General features: G+C 39.6%; 1 protein-coding gene across 2 annotated transcripts in view; it reads right to left on the bottom strand.

Annotated features, from left to right (window-relative positions):
• Nucleotides 1-18,403, bottom strand: part of CMYA5 (cardiomyopathy associated 5) — a 102,992-nt gene that overhangs the window by 34,704 nt on the left and 49,885 nt on the right. Inside the window, exons 3-6 of one of the 2 annotated variants that reach the window (XM_055233253.2) lie at nt 14,365-14,460; nt 12,828-13,061; nt 11,172-11,194; nt 5,378-5,496 (exon numbers count right to left, since the gene is read on the bottom strand). In XM_055233253.2, coding sequence (XP_055089228.1) covers nt 5,378-5,496; nt 11,172-11,194; nt 12,828-13,061; nt 14,365-14,460 — 472 coding nt within the window. The remainder of the gene's footprint in view (nt 1-5,377; nt 5,497-11,171; nt 11,195-12,827; nt 13,062-14,364; nt 14,461-18,403) is intronic. The other variant, XR_008649367.2, reaches the window with a different exon arrangement.

The raw sequence follows: 18,403 nt of genomic DNA, 5'->3' as shown, positions 1-18,403 counted from the left end.
GAGACAGAGTCTTGCTCTATCACCCAGGCTGGAGTGCAGTGGCGCAATCTTGGCTCACTGCAACCTCTGCCTCCCGGGTTCAAGCAATTCTCCTGCCTCAGCCTCCTGAGTAGCTGGGATTACAGGCATGCACCACCACGCCCAGCTAATTTTTGTATTTTTAGTAGAGGTGGGGTTTCACCATATTGGTCAGGCTGTTCTTGAACTCCTGGCCTCAAGGATTCCACCTGCCTCAGCCTCCTAAAGTGCTGGGATTATAGGCGTGAGCCACCACGCCCAGCCATATTCTTTAGATGCAGTCACTGCTGCAGTTGAATGTGTATCCCTCCACAGTGTTTTCTATGCATTTGTACATGTGCACATATATAACACACACAGAAATAAACAAAAATGTATTCCAAAATGGGATCACTTGAGAAACTCTTCTGTAGTCTTATAGTTGGAGCAGTAAACCTACGTACGTTAGAGGACGCAACAACTGACTTGCTTATCCTTCAAAACAAAACACACGCTTTACTAGATAACCAAGGTGGTATCATTCTGTATCAATATAGATTCTATATTCACAATAGAGGCAAATGAAACCATTTTAAGATATAGTTGGTATATCTTCAAACCTGAAAAATACTTGTAAAAATAAAATATCAAAATATACTTTCTGAAACGACTATCCCATTTTGTCTTTCCAACATGGCTATCCCTATCAATTTTTTTTAATTATTAACTTTTTAAAAATTAAAATATATAAAAACTAGAGAAAAAGTAGCCTACTGATTCAGCATACATTTTAGACATCTAGTAGAACTCTGTTGTTCTGAATTTTAATGACAACAAAATCCTTGAATGTTCTCCTAGAAACTTGTAAAGTTCATGATTATGCATACAAACATTAATGGTATATGCAACGCCATAAATCGAGCTTCTATGCAATTCTCCCCCAAAACTTATGACATAAAATCTTTGAACATATTTTACAAATTAGAGGAAAAGGTTATTCCCATAGTTGGAAAGATAGCATGCTTTATTTTTGAGGTGGAGTTTTGCTCTGTCACCCAGGCTGTAGTGGTGCGATCTCGGCTCACTGCAACCTCCACCTCCTGGGCTCAAGCAATTCTCCTGCCTGAGCCTCCCTAGTAGCTGGGATTACAGGCGCCCGCCACCACGCCCAGCTCATTTTTTTGTATTTTTAGTAGAGACGGGGTTTCACCGTGTTGGCCAGGCTGGTCTCGAACTCCTGACCTCAGGTGATCTGCTCGCCTCGGCCTCCCAAAGTGCTGGGATTACAGGCATGAGCCACTGCACCCGACCCAATAGCATGTTTTTACATTTATTTTTTGTAGTTATTTTCTTCCAGTCAACAATTTCCTGAGAGATAAGTTTACTGAAATATTAACAATATGGGCCAAATTTTATGAGATTACTTTATTAAAAGTGGACACCAAAGGAAAAGAAAAATAAAGATCAGTTCAGCAAGAAGGTAAAAATGAGAAAAACATAAATGGGTCTAAAGAATGTAACAAAAAGAGACAAACTGAGAAGATGCAATAGTGATAAAGAACTGAAGAAATACACAGTTGTGAAAAACGAGAAGCAGAAGAGGAGAAGGGCCAAGTTCATGGACTTCAGTGCAGAGCGGCTGGCCCAAGGTTAAACACCAGATCTGCCCCCTCCGTTATCTTAGCCTCAGTTTCCCCATCTTTAAAATGAGAAAACAATAATAATAGCATTAGGAAGCAAATAATATCTATCAAGTGCTTAGCAAAGTGGCTGACAGGTAACCAGTGCTAACATTCAGAAAGCAAAGGGGCCTTGGCAGGAGCACAGGAAACAGAGGGGCAAGGCAGGAAGCTCCTGAAGATGAGGGCTGAACGAGGGACCCATCATCTGGAAAGCCACAGAGGCCACAGACAGAGGTAAGACCTGAGGAGCGAACTGCATGCTAAGGCAGAGGCTGATGGTGAGAAATACCTCACCAGGGAGCTGATCACGTGTCAGAGACCCTGCTACTGTCTTGGAATTTATTGCTTGTCTTCCCAGCAGGAAATGGATGTCACATTCTAAATGAGTCTGTCCAGATAAATGTAGTTCAGTAAATTTTCATGTTACCCAGGTCTATGAAACGACCAAGCAGAATGTTTCAAGGATTGTCGATCATCTTTGAAGCAGTATTTGAGAATTACTTGAGGCATGAACAATGAAAATGCTCCCCCTTTTATGCTATGTATTATACATGGAGCTGTATCTGCTTTTTAAAAAGGAAAACATCTTTCACATTTCTCTCTCTTTCTCGGGTAAATTAACAAACTTAAAAACTGATTAATTGATCCAAGAAAATCACTTAATTTCAAGGAAGAAGCAAAGTATGTAGGTTAGAAATTTTGTTTTAATGTGCTCCTTCCCCCAAAAGCATTAAAGGTAAAACATCTTTTTTTCAGAAACAGGAAACACTTTTACTTTTCAAAGAATTCTAAAATGAAAAGGGAATAAGAATATTCCATAGATATAATCTAATAATAATGGCTGGATTTACAGTTCTTATGTGGTAGAACAACATCAGAGACCCGAAGTTTAGCAACTCTGTTTACACTTTTAGAGTAATAAACTTGAATAAGTGTGATGCCCGCCGGGCGCGGTGGCTCATGCCTGTAATCCCAGCACTTTGGGAGGCCAAGGAGGGCAGATCACTTGAGGTCAGGAGTAGGACACCAACCTGGCCAACATAGCAAAACCCCATGTCTACTAAAAATACAATTAGCTGGGCATGGTGATGCATGCCTGTGATCCCAGCTACTGGGGAGGCTGAGGCATAAGAATGGGAGGCAGAGGTTGCAGTGAGCCGAGATGGTGCCACTGCACTTCAGCCTGGGTGACAGAGTGAGACTCTGTGTGGGGGGGAAAAAGGTATGATACCAAAAAATACCAAAATGAAAGTTTAAGGCTTCATTATAATAGGCTAAGGAATTGGGTAGAAGAATCACCCCTCTGCCTGATGAAATGTACCCAAAAAGAGCCACCACACGGGGAGTTAAGCGTTAACCAAACTGGACTTCAGAATCTGTGGCCAGATACAGATTTCCACTCAACCTGGCCTTTGGAACGTCCTCAGGAGAACAGCATTATTCACAATAGCCAAAAAGTGGAAGCAACCCAAGTATCCACCAATGGATGAATAGATAAGAGGAGGAAAAGTTTCACATGTTACAACATGGTAAGCCTTGAGGATATTACTCTAAGTTAAACAAACCAGTTACAAAAAGAGAAATACAGTATGATTCCACTTAGATGAGGTACTTAGAGTAATCAAATTCACAGAAACAGAAAGTAAAATGGTGGCTGCCAGAGCCAGGAGAAGGGGAGAATGTGGAGAGTCAGTGTTTAATGGATATAGAGCTTCCATTGTGCAAGATGAAGAGTTCTGGAGAGGATGGCAGTGATGGTTGTACCACAATGTGAATGCCCTTAATGCCACTAAACCATACAACTAAAAGTGGGCAAGATGGTAAATTTTAAGTTATGTGTATTTTACCACAATTAAAAAAAATCCCCAGGTGCCAGCATCAAGGAAGCCTAGATTCGTGTTTGTTTATCCATGATCTGTTTCTCTCATCTTTCTCAGCAGCACTCTGCCTTTTCACTGTGGGGCAGACTCTGAAGCCAAACTCCCCTGCCAAACACACTCCAACCGGCTGTGTTGTCTTGAAAATAGAACATTTTTCTGTTCCTCTCTTTCCTCACCTTTCTTCACCTGTCAAATGGGAATAACAAAACCTACCTCCTTGGGTTGTGGTGAGATTAGATGATTTGATATGCTTAACGGTCTCCACAATGCCAGCCATCGTGTAAGCATGGAATAAATCATATGGGCTGCTACTTCTCATTGGAAAACTCACATCCTTTTCTCATTATATCTGCTTAGTTTAGGTAGGGGGTCATCAGATCAACTTTTCAGGTAAGAGGTGAGGACTTCTGAGAGGTGTCACAAAATGCACAAAAACTATTTAGCAGCAAGTCAACACCCAGGGCTCCAGTTTTGTGAAACAGATGCACAAAGTAACATTTATGGCTCCGAGATCAGTCTCTCCATAAAAGGCTTCCAGCCACAGGGACTGCCATGTGCACTTGCTGAGTTAATTGTTAACGCTTTGTGACATTTTTAACTCTGTGACCTCTAAAATATATTAAATGTCCTCTCCTTGCCCATTAAGTATTGAAAAGCATATCCTCCTAAATGAACAATGGCATATAATGAATCCCTTAAAAGCAAAAGACCAGCTCTGTTAATCAAACTTTCTTAGTTTGCAATCACTGCCCTAGTCTAATCCCTCTTAAAGACATTACAAGAAAACACTTTGAGACATTTCTAGAGAAAATCCATTAAGATCAATGATTGAGTTTTTAATTTTATAAACGGCTGGTGGAGTTTTAGTTTTTGTGTGTTGTGTCATTTTTGTCTTTTTAGACATATAGTAAGTAGCCTTTTTAGTAATTACTAAATTAAAACTCTTTGTACAGGAATGAAAGTTAACCATCAATTTAAACACAACAGCCATCTTTTTTGTTTTTGGTTTTTGGGTTTGTTTGTTTTTTTTCGGAGATGGGGGTCTTACTATGTTGCCCAGGCTGGATTCGAACCCTTAGGCTCAAGTGATCCTCCCGCCTCAGCCTCCTGAATAGCTGTAATCTTTGAGGTGATTTTGGAAGACTATAGCATCTTTTAAGGAGGACATCTGAGCATGTTGTACAGTAAGAAAAACTTGGTAACTTCACTGAAATATGGCAGCTTTGAAAAATCTAAATAAGTTTCATTGTCCTGTTTGTTAAAATAGCACATTAAAAAATATTGTGAAGAGCTGGCAGGATGCTTCTGACAGCTGAGTGGGAGGCTCCTGGCTACAGACCATGGTGCTGAGCTGATAGCTCTCTAAGCTCATCTGTTTAGTTTGAAAAAAGGGGAAAAGAACTGAATTGAAGAGGGGAAAACCACTCATAAAGAGAATCTGTTTGACACGTAGGAAAACATTTGACTTCTTTTTTCTTTTATACCTGGCTGCTGGTATGAGGCAAATGAGAAGAGAGGGAGAGAAATCTTATTTTTAAATTAAAAAAAAAAAAAGAGGAGACCCTTTGGTTCCATGGCTCCTTCCACCTCCTCAATCTCCAAGCAAATCATAAAGCTTCAGATGGAAATGCACAGAAATGGGATGCTCGTCCTATGCTCAATTTCAGAGTCTAGCTGTAACATCTTACAACTAATACTTTTCTTTTTCCAGTTACATGTCTTTACACTCAAAATCTTTTGTATATATCATTACATACAAAACAAACAAGCAAAAACTGCCATATTTCATCTAGGTAATTAATATATTAAAATGCTTACCAGCCACTTGTTTTAACATCTGGTCGCTTCTTGCCGAGCTGTCATCATAATGTTCAAAAAGGGAAAACGCAGCAGGCATTTTCTCTAAAGAAGCAGTGCTCTCCATTGCAGAAAGCAACCTATCAGGGGAATAGAGCTCTACATAAGTTAAACAATTATTAACATACAGAATGAAAGTGAAAAACAATTGTTCAAAATGAAGCTGGTGTTGGTAGTGGTGGTTTGCATAAGGCAGGGCCTCTCACTCTATCCAAAAAAGGATTTAAAGCTTTAAAGTCTTGAAATATTTGTCTAAAATCTATCCTTAGGCAACTGGTAATATTGGAAATTTCATTCCTATATCCTCTAGTTAGAAAGATTCTATCAAGCAATACAGTCTTAAGTGTTTTACCTATAAAGTTGGTCCTAAAAATTACTTCATTTTAGTCATTATTTTCTTTATTTCCTAAAGGGGAAGGATTTATATCCAAAGCCTTTCATACCCACTGAGGCTTCAAAGGATAAAAATGCTAAGAGCACATCTAGAAACTTACACACTGTAGATGTCCTTGTTCTCAAACCTCGATATTAAGCTTCTAATCATTTTGTCATTCAAAACATGTTTACTTACTATGTCCCAGGCATTGTGCTAGGTACTGTGGAAGGAGCAATAAGAGGATAAAGCTTACCATTTGTAAAAGACTAAACAAGCCACAATTTCTAAATCAACAGCTTTATGGACTCAACACCCTCATTAGTTGGAATGCCAACTGATGCTAAGTCTAAGTATTTGTATCCAGATGAAATGTGGATTTAAACAATGACAAAAAGGTTAACTCTGAAGGGGAAAGAGGAAACAGAGTTTGCAAAAGAATTTATTTTTAGCATGAGAGGCCTCCAAGTAGATTAGCAGCTCTCCTCTGTGCACCTGTCTCACACAGGACTGGAATTCTCTTCCAGCAACTCAGTCGGCTGCAAGGAACTGCATCGGCCTCATTTCCATGGATGTCTTGGTTTTCCCAGCAGACCCACTGCACTTGCTGTTGGAACTTTGTTCTCCCAGACACTTGCTCAGCTCCTTCCTTGACTTAATTTAGATCTCTGTTCAAATGTCAGCTCCTCAGAGAGTACCCTACTAATACAGCCTTGCCTGCCCCCTCCATTCTTCACTAGGCTTTGTTTTACTTCCCCAGACTTATCACAGCCTCTTCGGTTTTTGTCTGTCTGCTTCACCAGAATACCGTTTATATGCAGGAAAGGACTTTCTTTTGTTTACTACTGTATTCTAATGCATTACTTGGCACATGGTGGGCATTTAATAAACATATTTTGAATACATAAGAGGCCAATAGTTTTGTGGGGGTGAGGATATCAGGATCTCAGTGATGATGGATTTATGGTCAGTATGAAGGAAAAATATTATAAAATAAAACTGAATATTTAAAGAGTGACTTCTACACTTACTACTGTCAGAAACAATAAAATTAACTATCATTTGATTTAGGGGAGGTGGTTCCAGAGGGGCTTCAAAGAGGAGGTAACACTTGGGCTGGGTCTTAATGAGTGGGAGTTTCCTAGGCAGAAGAGAGGACAAGTAAGGGCATTGCAGATAGAAGAAGGGCATGAACCCAGGCATGGAGATGTGGCCAAGTACAGCACATTCGAGGGCCAGAGGGCACCGTGGGAGTTGGGAAGCACAGACAGTTAGAGATGAAATAGAAAAGTGGTTTGTGGCTTGACTATGAAGAGCCTTTCATACCCACTGAGAGTTCCATTTTGTCTTTTAAGGCAAGGAGAGCCACAAAATTGTTATAAAAGGGAAATTTAGACGACTATCTTGGCAATTGTCTAAGGAAGGATCAGGGTAAGCAGAGGAGAGAGGTCTGAGGTCAGGTGGGAGAACCCCATAGGGTCTAGTGAGGGAAGATAGCATGAGCCTAAATTAAGACTGTGGGGATGGAGAGGGTAGAAATGATAGGCTCAGAATGAACAAAAATGCTGCCCCATACATGCACTAAGCCCTCTAAAAATACACATCACTGATGTGTATTAATGTAGGACATTTTGTAGCACAAAAGCTCTGATTGTAGGTACCACGAGCAAAATGTTAGAGTTTTCCCTTATGCACTGACCTATTCCAGTTTAACATCAGCATATGAAAAGGCAAGCAGACATCCTTTTAGAAGCAGGTCTTACAATGGCTGCAACTCGTTTTCATTATCATAACACAAAAGAGCAAAACGGAGAAAAAAAATGAATCCCCTCAACAGACAGCATTTTCTAAGCAAATGTGTTTTTCAAGATATGCAAATGTTGAGTCTAAATATGCTTGACAGCATTCCTTAATTTAAGCATGTTTAGTGTTGAGAAAAATCATTTAATATACAAGCATTGCCTTTAGAGATATAACATGAAGGGAGGGAGAAAAAGTGGCAAGGTAAAATAAACCACAGCTGACTCTTGAGCAAGGCGGGGTTTAGGGCACTCTCTGCACAATTGAAAATCCATGTGTACTGTTTGACTCCCCAAAAACTTAGCTACTAATAGCCTGCTGTTGACTGGAAGCCTTACTAATAACCTCAAGAGTTGATTAACACATATTTTGTATACGTATTATATATTGTATTCTTAAAATCAAATAAGCTAGAGAAAAGAGAAATTCTTCAGAAAATCATTAAGGAAGAGAAAATACACTTACAGTACTGTACTGTATTTATTAATACCTTAAGTTTACATCATCTCTTCACAAGATGCATCACCTGAAATGGAAGACAACGGTGGCTACAGACCTCAATCTAATGAAAAGATCAAACAATTCAACTTCTTCTTGTAATGTCATGACTTTTCTCTGTTTCTGGGGAGCACATCCAGGATCACTAGTACCACTTCCTATGGATATCATGGCATTATTCAAGGTTTATGGTATCACACTGAATATGGTAAAAAAAAAAAATAGGCAAGAACCTTAGGAGATCACTTTTTACTGCAATATGCAATTTACTGGAGAGACTAACTGCTCACGGGGAGATGATTAGCGTGACACAGTGTTTTAAGCAGAGATTCACAACACTTGAGCTCATCACAACAGCAACAGGAGGTGGTTACAAAATTATTAAAGTAGTACGGTAGTAGTATAGTTGTAGAAATTATTTGAGTAGTACAGTATTACTACAGTTAATTTTATGCAGTTATGATTTAATACTGTATCTTTGTTTACATTTCTCCCAACTGCATATGGTGTTTGTGTGCATAAATGTTGATGTTTTTAATTTTTATAATAGATTTGTGTATATTTTATGATAGTAAATCATAAAATAGACTAATATTTACATATATTTTATGTACTTGTGACATACCTAACATTTTCTTAATTTTTCAACATTTCTGGGCTATGCAGTTCATCTTTGAGTTTTTTTCAAATTGTCACAAATCTCAAAAAAATTTTCCAATATATTTATTGAAAAAGATCGACATATAAGTGGACCTGCACAGTCCAAACTCATGTTGTTCAAGGGCCAACTGCAGATAATTAGCACTTCTTACAGAAAGGAACATCAATAACATTGGGACTTTGAGACAGAAGTTTTCTTGAGGACATGGAAAGCTTTTCAGTGATGGCGCCCAGCTTCATCAAGTGTGTGCACGTGTGCATGCACATGTTTGACAGTGCTTTCTTTAATTGTTCATCTTTCTTCACCAAATCCCAGAATTTTGTTGTCTTTTTTCTTTACAGGAAAATAATGGTTAGCCCAAGTGTACTCTCCTTTAAGTGACAGGCAGCTTTAGCAAAAAATTAATTCACTGTCAACTGGACAATGAAATAGAAACTAATTAAAATGACACACAGATGAACACATTTAAGCACAAAACCGAAGAAAGAGTATTTAGTATTAAGTGGATGTCAATTTATATTTGCAATATTCTGATAGTTAGAAAGGTAAAAACATTCTATTGCATTTTTCAACTTTTCACTCACCCAGTTTTCTTACTGAGCAGTAACTTCCATGAATGGACAAAATATAAATAAGCAAATATGCATCTACACTATCCAGTATAGATGGAATGGCACTGTAAATCCATGTACTTTTTGGATAAAAAGAAATGTCAATAATATTTAGAAAAAATATTTTTTTTTAAATAAAAGAAACTGGAGGTGGGCAGATCACTTGGCCTGAAGAGTTCAAGATCAGCCTGGGCAACATGACAAAACCCCATCTGTACTAAAAATACAAAAAATTAGCAGGGCACGGTGGAGTGCACCTGTGGTTCCAGCTACTTGGGAGGCTGAGGCAGAAGAATTGCTTAAACCCAGGAGGTGGAGGTTGCAGTGAGCCAAGATCGTGCCACTGCACTCCAGCCTGGGTGACAGAGTGAGACTTTGGCTCAAAAATAGATAGATAGATAGATAGATAGATAGATAGATAGATAGATAGATAGGAAACTCGGAATAAGCCCTGGGTATCAGTTTCCAGACCTGACTGTGGTGTGTCTTAGACTCGTCTATGAGAACTGGTAACAAGCAGATGCCTGGTCTCACTCTGGAAATTTTGATGTAGTGGATCTGGGGTGGGACCCAAGGATCTTTGGTTAAACAAACTGCACAGGTGACTTAGGCACAGCCAGTCTGGGGAATTACTGGGACAAAGGATAGATTGTATAAACCAGAACTTTCAACCCTGGCCATGCATTAGAATCATCTAGGAAGCCTTAAAAATGCTCAGCTACACCCCAGAGCAGTTAAATCAGAATCTCAGAAGATTCAGGCATCAGCATTTTTAAAAGCTCCTTGGGGAAATCTATTCATAACAGAGCTACTGTTATAAAACACTTATTGATTCATGTCAATAAGTCAAATTATTTTCAAAAACTAACTGGTAATATTCTGTTGAATAGAATTTGTTTTAGGTAAATAGGATTCATCTGTGTGATTTCAATTACCTAAAAAAATCATATTTCTAATCTAAATCCTTTTTTATATTATAATACATTATAGATACAAATTTCTGATTTTACTCTATGCTGTATCACAATTTGAATTGGGACGGAAGTAAACTGAAGACGGTATTTACAATTTAGAAATTTACATTTAAAATTACACTAAAAGGAGAAAACATTAGGCTCAAACCAGAAGGAAAGACCTCAGGTCTTGCTATGGTGCAAAAGGAAGAATGTGTCAGATCTGTTGGAGAATTATAATATGAGATGCTCTGAAAGATAAACATAAATCTGATGTTACATGTTTTTATAGACAACATGTTTTCTTGTTGAGTGTTTTGCTTTTGGAAAGAATGAAGAATTCTCTTAGATGAAGTGTTAAAAACACCAACAAAACAAAACAAAATCAAAAGAGGGAGATTCATTTAGGTTAGCTGAGCAGAAAGAGAAGATAAATGCATGACTATCTTTTGAAGAGAAAATGATAGAACAGTCCATTAAAATTACATAAATCATAAAATTACTCAAGGCAGATATGAATGATTCTTTCAAATACTCATATTTAACCAATGCATCTAAGTATCTACAAAATGTTCTATATGCAGTGACAGGAAAGATGGCCTAGATTAGGCTGAAAATGCAGAATACATCTTGAGGAAGCAGTTAAAAATCTACATTATGATAATTGTTATTGAACTAAAGCACATGCAGTTTTCTTTCAAAGCTGTCATTTAGCTTTTAAAAGCACTGTGTCTAAAAGTGAAAATACTGTAGCCCACTAAATGTATTTTTTAATTGGCAGCTCATTTTCCATAAAGCACCAAAATATTAAAAAGCAAGCATCCAGTCATGCTGTATCATTGTATCATGTTTTATATACCTTTCATTGATTTCCTCAAACGACTTAGGGAGAAAGAGAGAAGAAGGAGGAGGAGGAGAAGAAGAGAGAAAAAGGGAGAGAGAGAGAGAGAAGCTAATTAATAACAGAAAGAAAAAACAACGAGGAGCATTAAGATTACCCACGTTTGAAAATCATAACCCCTCAGCTTCCCTGAGGTTGTTTTTCTCTCAGCCTGGGCAGCAAGGACATAAGTGCTCAGAAGGCGGGGTGCGGGGGAGGGGGAGTGGGTGGGATGGGCAGTGTCAGGACAGGGATGGAGGGTGGTTTCATTTGCAGTTGGCTCTGTCTCTGTGATCAGCGGGACTGGCAATGAGTTGCTTATGCTCTGCTTCTCTCTATTCATCAACCAACGGCTTAGCTTCCAGAATAGAATTCTCTAAAGCAGGAAAAATGACTTAAATGTTTTCAATGAGGGATAGATATCAAAAATGTAATCAATATTTATCTGAGTGATATTTTCTGTGTGCTTTTCTATATTTTCCAATTTTAAAAAATGAGTAATATTACTTTTATAAGTAGGAAAAATGCCATCTTTTTCTATTTTATTTTATTTTTTTTACAGTTTGCTCTTCTAGAGAGAAGTAAATTATTCTTATAGAACAAAGATAAGGTTCTCAGGGAACAAAAAGCACTTAATTAACGTTATGCTGCGCAAGCAGTGCCCAGTTTATGAATAAGAAGCTTTGCCTTAATTACACACAAAACAGTGTAATGAGTTTAGTTCTCTTTGAGAATGGCCACGTCCACTTCACCCAAATTTGCCCTGGCAAGAGCTGTCCCCAGAGGCAAATCAAAAGGCTAACATTTTTCCATTTTGCCTTGCTGTATCTCCAAAGTTTTCTAAAGGGTAGGAGGATGGGGAACTTTGAAAGGGAGGTTCCCAGTCATCCTAAGAGCGGTGCTTCCCGCTGTATGACAGTTAGGCTTAGAACTGCCTTCAGGGAAAACATCTCCACTATTTCTGCTTAATCTTGGCTTCATGGAGACCCAGCATCTCACTGAGTATTCTAGGGAATTGCAGGGAGCACAGAGGTGTCTCTGCTGGTACAATTTGAGGAGCACCCAAGGGAATTTCCATGTCTACAAGTTACCTACTTGAAGAATCCTGTCCCCAAGAAACCCCTTGTAAAAACACCAACATATTTATTACCTGAGAGGGGTACCCCATTATGTCATCCTTTTGCACACCCAAATGTTATTCTCAGCCCCTTGGCCAGGCTCAGAGGGGGAACAGCCCATATGAGTGGTCACTTCAGCTTAGGGAGTGAAGAGGACAGCCCCGGGAGCCAGCCTGAGGATGCCTGCTGGCCCTTACAGGGAAAGCATGGCAGGAACAAGGCTTCTTTCCCTCCCTCTTAGACAGTGACCAATCAATCCAGTGGGACACAATGGAATGATGATGCTGCGGGCTGTCTCCATGGATCTTTCAGCTGGATCTGGGCATTGAGGCTTTCAGGGTTTGCTGGGCCTTTTCTGTAGGCATCAGGCATGCCCAAATAATGTTTAAATGCCAGAGTTATATAAATCCCACACAGAGATATAAATAATCTGAAGGAATAGTGAAAAATGAAGCTTTAAAAGTAGATGTGCCAGAGTGGGTGCAAGGTGTTTGAGCCCATTTTACTTGGCACTCACGGTCAGGAAGACGGCCTCGTCAAGCTCCTCTGCTTCTCTCACGATGGTCTCCAGGGTGTCCTTGGCAGTGTCCATGCTCTGCAGAAAGTGGACCATCTGCTCATGCAGGAACTCCATCTTCTTCTTCTTCACTTCCTCAAAGCTCTGGGCTTTCTCATCGTACTGTGCTAAAACCTTCTTCATCATTTCCTCATTCTGTTCTTCTAGCCTTTTCTCATTTTTACTACAGTTTTCCTGAAAACAAACAAGCAAAAAAGCCCACTTCTGAATGAAACAAGAAATGCATGCTTTTTTTTTTTTTTTTGGAAACACCAGCCTTTTAAAGAATTGACCTCTGGCATCCTGATCAGAGAATCAGACATCACATGCACAGTTCAAATTTCTAACCTACCAATCCCTTTCCCACAATTAGTTTTGCAATAAAGCAATAGAATTTACTGTAACAGTATCATCAAGAAAGTTTTAGCTACCATAATACAAAATATATATATATTCGTATGGAAGTCTTGCCCACCTGCACCCACACATGATGAAACTTGAAAATGGCATCACGTTGAGTGAGGATCCCTGGCCTTCAGATGGTGGAAAGGCATCACTCCACTAAAATCACAGTGCAAGGCAGAAAGCCCAGATATGGAATGGGGGCTACCTCCCCAAATGTCCTCCAGTGAGATGGCAGGTTATCCCACAGTGGGAGAAACTTTGTTGCCTGTCCAGACACATCCAGATGCCTGGCTATCCTCACTAGTAGGGCTAGTAATAAGATGATCTCATAATTTACTCTCTAAAAAGGACACCTGGGGAAGGGGACACCTGAAATAACTAGCATGTACTAGTTGATCTACAACATGAATTAAGCAGACCTCTTACAAGCAAACCAGCATGTGGAGTGGCCCCAGTAGTAGGGAAACTGTGCAGCAGCCTCTGCAGTGGCCTCAGGCCCTCTGCCAGTCCTGACTGACTGGTGAGGGTGCCTGGGCCATCTCTGTATAAGGATGGAGCATTGCTAGTCCCTCTCTTCCCTGCAGAAGGGAAAGGAGCCAGCAGCTAGGAAAGCATGAACTCATCAGAGATAGTCGTGCTATGAGAGGCACTCACTGGCCCTGGGCATGGGACACTGGACAGTGACTCAGAGCATTTCTGCAGAGTTAACCCAGTGAGAGGCATGAAAACGAGGAATGTGCTCTAAGACTTGGTTTCTTATCTATAAAGTTGGAACAATAATAACACCTATCTCATATAATTGTGAGGATTCAGTCAGGTAAAGCATGTAAAGCATTTGCCCTGTTATAGTAAGTGTCTAATAAATGCATGTCTGTGGTTAAGGGCAAATCTTTTATCCATAGGCAGAAAGGAGTCTCACTCATTGTGCACAGAGAGAAGACTTTAACCATTCTGGCTTTGAATGGAACCGAACCAACAATGGCAAACAACACATGCGCATAAAATCCCCAAGTCAGATCCCTTCACCTCAGAATCATTTACTTCTGATGCTGTGAACAAGCCAGGTTAAGGTAAAATGGGTGTGTTAACTTACCTCAATGGTATTAAAAAAGGATTCTATCTCACTAACAAAGGCTTCAATCCTCAAGGACTTTTCTTGTAAATTTTCTAGAAATTCTGCTAATTGAACCTGAAGAAAAGAATTAAGATATCCTTAGTATATGACATTTAGGAAGAGAACTTCAACCAGTGAGCTCCAAATTCCTTATCAATTTAGTATGTTTGGTAGAGATTTACTATACTATATCCACTAACAGATCAATCCTTAAATTTTCTTTACTGCCTCATCTGACTATAGATAATTCTGTATGATAAACAATTAGGAGGTTTTGAGTGAAAACCTCAAAACAACTACACCAAGACAGTATATCTTCTTAAGTGAAAAATTGACTTTCTTGATAAATTGATGAGCTCAAAACATACCTGTTTTAGTGAACTATGGATTTGAATGCATTCTCTCTAGTAAGGCCTTGGTTTTTTTATGTTCTGAGAGAGGAGTCTTTTTGCTAAACTGGTCCAATATACCTGAGTAATTTCTTCACATTTACACCAATGGCCTGAGAAGGTGATCAGAGTGCCACAAGGCCCGAAATTTAGCATACCAACTGAGAGAAACTGTCTACTAAAGGGACCTAAAAGTTCTAATGACCCTCAAAGGGTTAAAATACTCAAGCAGTAATAGCCAACTAGAAAACGTATGGGGTGATAGGGGAGCATGGTACCCACTTTAGCCGTAATTATAAACCTAGCAACAGCCAATCTTGCTAAACTTAAAAAATAACAAAGCAGAAAAAATAGCAGAGCTTCAGCTGTCTGATTCACTACCACAGACTGATGGAGATACAACATTGATGGAGGCCTCTTCAGGATCTGGTCTCTACTTCCCTCTATGGCCCTTACCTTTTCTCTACAGCCCCCAGGCTCCAATCACACAAGCTGACTTTGTCCTTGCACTCTTTCTCATCTGTGTGCCTTCATATGGTATTCCTTGGCTCTAGAATGTTGTCCCTGCCCTTGACTGCTAGAAGAGCTCTATCTCATTTAGAGCTCACTCAAGTGTCACCTTTTAGAGACACCTTTGCTAACATTCCCCTTCCTACCCCACCATTTCACTCCCAAAAGATTAGTTTCTCAGAACATTGGGCTTTCACAATATTGTATTGATTTTGGCAATCTACAAGTCCATCTTCCTTTTTTTTTTCACTCTCAATGATTAGCACAGTTCCTGACACACAATGGGAGATAAATAAACACTGAGAATGCAGGAAGGGAGTGAGTAAATGAAGAACAGACAAAAGATAAGCACGTGATGGGGATGGACTGGGGAGGAGACACAAGGACTTGGGTGATCTGTAACTGCAGCCATTGGCTCCTAGAACAGGCACAAATGCCTGCCCTTAAGATGCTAGAAAATTCTCAAGCTACAATTTTTTAAATTGATTTTTATTTTTAAAAAGTTGCCAACTGGCCAGCTGCAGTGGCTACTGCCTGGAATCCCAGCACTTTGGGAGGCCTAGGTGGGAAGATCACTGGTAGCCAGCACTTCGAGACCAGACTGGGCAACATAGTGACATCTTGTCTCCACTAAAAATTTAAAAAGTAGCTGGGTGTGATGGCATGTGTCTCTAGTCCCAGCTACTCAGGAGGCTGAGGTGAAAGGATTGCTTGAGCCCAGGAGGCTTCAGTGAGCTATGATGATCATGCCACTGCACTCTAGACTGGGCAACAGAGTGAGACCCTGTCAAAGAAGAAAAAAGGAGGAAGAAGAAGAGGAGGAGGAGGAGGGAAAGGAAGAGGAGGAGGAAGAAGGGGAGGGGGAGGAGGAGGAGGAGGAGGAAGAAGAAGAAGAGGAAGAAGAAAAAGAAAAGGAGGAGGAGGAGAAAGAGGAAGGAGGAGGGAGGAGGAGGGAGGAGGAGGAGAAAGGAGGAGTAGGAGGAGGAATTGCCAACCAACCAACTCTTACTAATCTTCATGGCTGACTTAATGAACTGAAGCTAGCTGCTTGGCTTTAGTCAACTGGGTTCCCACCTTCTCCTTTTCATACTGTTTAGAGAAGATCAAGAATTAAAAGAAACTTTAAAAATGATTTTAAGGCAGGAGACATCATATCTCTCTACTTATAAAATTTGTTTTAAATTGATAATACTTAGATGATTATTTTTTAATATCTAAAACTCATAGAGATAAACAAAACATATTAAGAAGACCAAAAAAATTCAGTTTTCTTTCTGCTGGCAGTGCTCAGTAGCTGTGAGTTAAAACAAAGTGTCACCACAGAATGGGGCCCACTTCCACTGTAGCTCATGCATCTGATGTCTGAGATTTCACAAAAGAAGTGCCCTACTCCCTAACTCCAAACTTTAACAAGTAAAGTTTCAACAAAATTATACCCTGGAGAACTAGAAGCAATATCAGAGAAGTTGAGAAGGATTAATTTGGGAGTTAAAAAATGCCAAGATTCTAATATGTTATCCTATTGCATCAAAATGAGTCTGATAATTATTTAACAAGGACCTAATTGAATGGTCATATTGAAAATCACTACCATTAGCAAGGTACTGAGCCAAGCAGTATGCATATATAGTCAAGAACATGAGCTCTGGCATCAGAAAGATCTGGGTACCAGCCCCAGTTTTGCCTTCCATGACTTTGGGTAAATCATTTAAACTCTCTGAGACGATTTTATTATCTGCAAACTAATGACAGTGACAGGGCTGTTAGAAAGACTAAAAGATATCCTGTATATAAAGAACTTAAGACTGGGCATTGTGACTCACACCTGTAATCCCAGCACTTTGGGAGGCCAAGGAGGGAGGATCGCTTGAGCCCAGGAGTTCTAGACCAGCCTGGGCAGCATAGGGAGACCCTGTCTGCATAAAAACAATTTTTAAATTAACCCAGTGTGGCAGTGCATGACTATATTCCCAGCTACTTGGGGCTTGGGAGGTTGAGGTGGAGGGATCACTTGAGCCTGGGAGGTCAAGGCTGCAGTGAGCTGTGATTACAGCACTGCACTCCAGCCTGGGTGACACAGCGAGAGCCTGTCTCTAAAAAACAAAAACAAAAACAAAAAATAGTGCATGGCACAGAGTAAATCCTCAATTGTTATTGTTATTTAGTAATTTTAAGATAATTCCAGCTGCCCTATGGAGAATGGATTAAAGAGGTAAGAATGGTGAGACCAGTAGGAGGGCTATGGAAAAGTAGAGGAGAGTCTCAAAGACTACATTCCAATAGTATCTCAGGGAAGTGGAGTATTTATAGTCACTTACAGGAAGATACGTGTTGGGACTAACTTATCTGGAACACTGGGGTCCTACAGACATAGCCAGAAAGAATGCAAAAAAATTTCTGCTTCTAACATGAATTTTATCAATTAAAAGGGAATACAAAGAAAAATTTTAAACTGTCTTAATGTATTATTTATATATAACTTGCAATGAAATGTCTCAATGCATTGTAAATGTGACTCTTTAAAGGATGATATTGTAGATAATAGGAAGGAAACTGTGCTTTTTGCAATTTTTTGCTCAAAGGTAATTTTTTAAATTTCAAATTATTTGGCATTTTTGGTAATGTTAAGGGCTATTGCCATAAAATACCAAGCTCCTCAAGGGCAGTGACCCTGTGTTGTCTCTCTTGCTGGCCCCTAGGCCTAGAAAAATGTGTGGCACACAGTGTATACAGTTGTCTTCAATATCTGCAGAGGACTGGTTTCAGGATGTCAGCAGATACCAAAATACGAAGAGGCTCGAGGCTCTGATATAAAATGGTATAGTACTTTCATATAACTGGCGTACATCCTCTCCTATACTTTAAATCATCTCTAGATTACTTATAATGCCTGATACAGTATAAATGCTATGTAAATAGTTGTACTATATTGTTTTCATTTGTATTATTTTTATTGCTGCTTTTATTTATTTATTATTTTGTTTTATTTTTGAGACAGGGTCTCACTCTGTCACCTAGAGTGGAGTGCAGTGGTGGGATCTCAGCAAACTGTAGCCTTGACCTCCCAGGCTCAACTGATCCTCCCACCTCAGCCCCCCAAGTAACTTAAACTACAGGTG

The sequence above is a fragment of the Symphalangus syndactylus genome, chromosome 11 (assembly GCF_028878055.3).
Source record: "Symphalangus syndactylus isolate Jambi chromosome 11, NHGRI_mSymSyn1-v2.1_pri, whole genome shotgun sequence".
Lineage (NCBI taxonomy): Eukaryota > Metazoa > Chordata > Mammalia > Primates > Hylobatidae > Symphalangus > Symphalangus syndactylus.
Note: the sequence above shows the minus strand (reverse complement) of the source record. Positions and strands in the feature narration are given on the sequence as shown.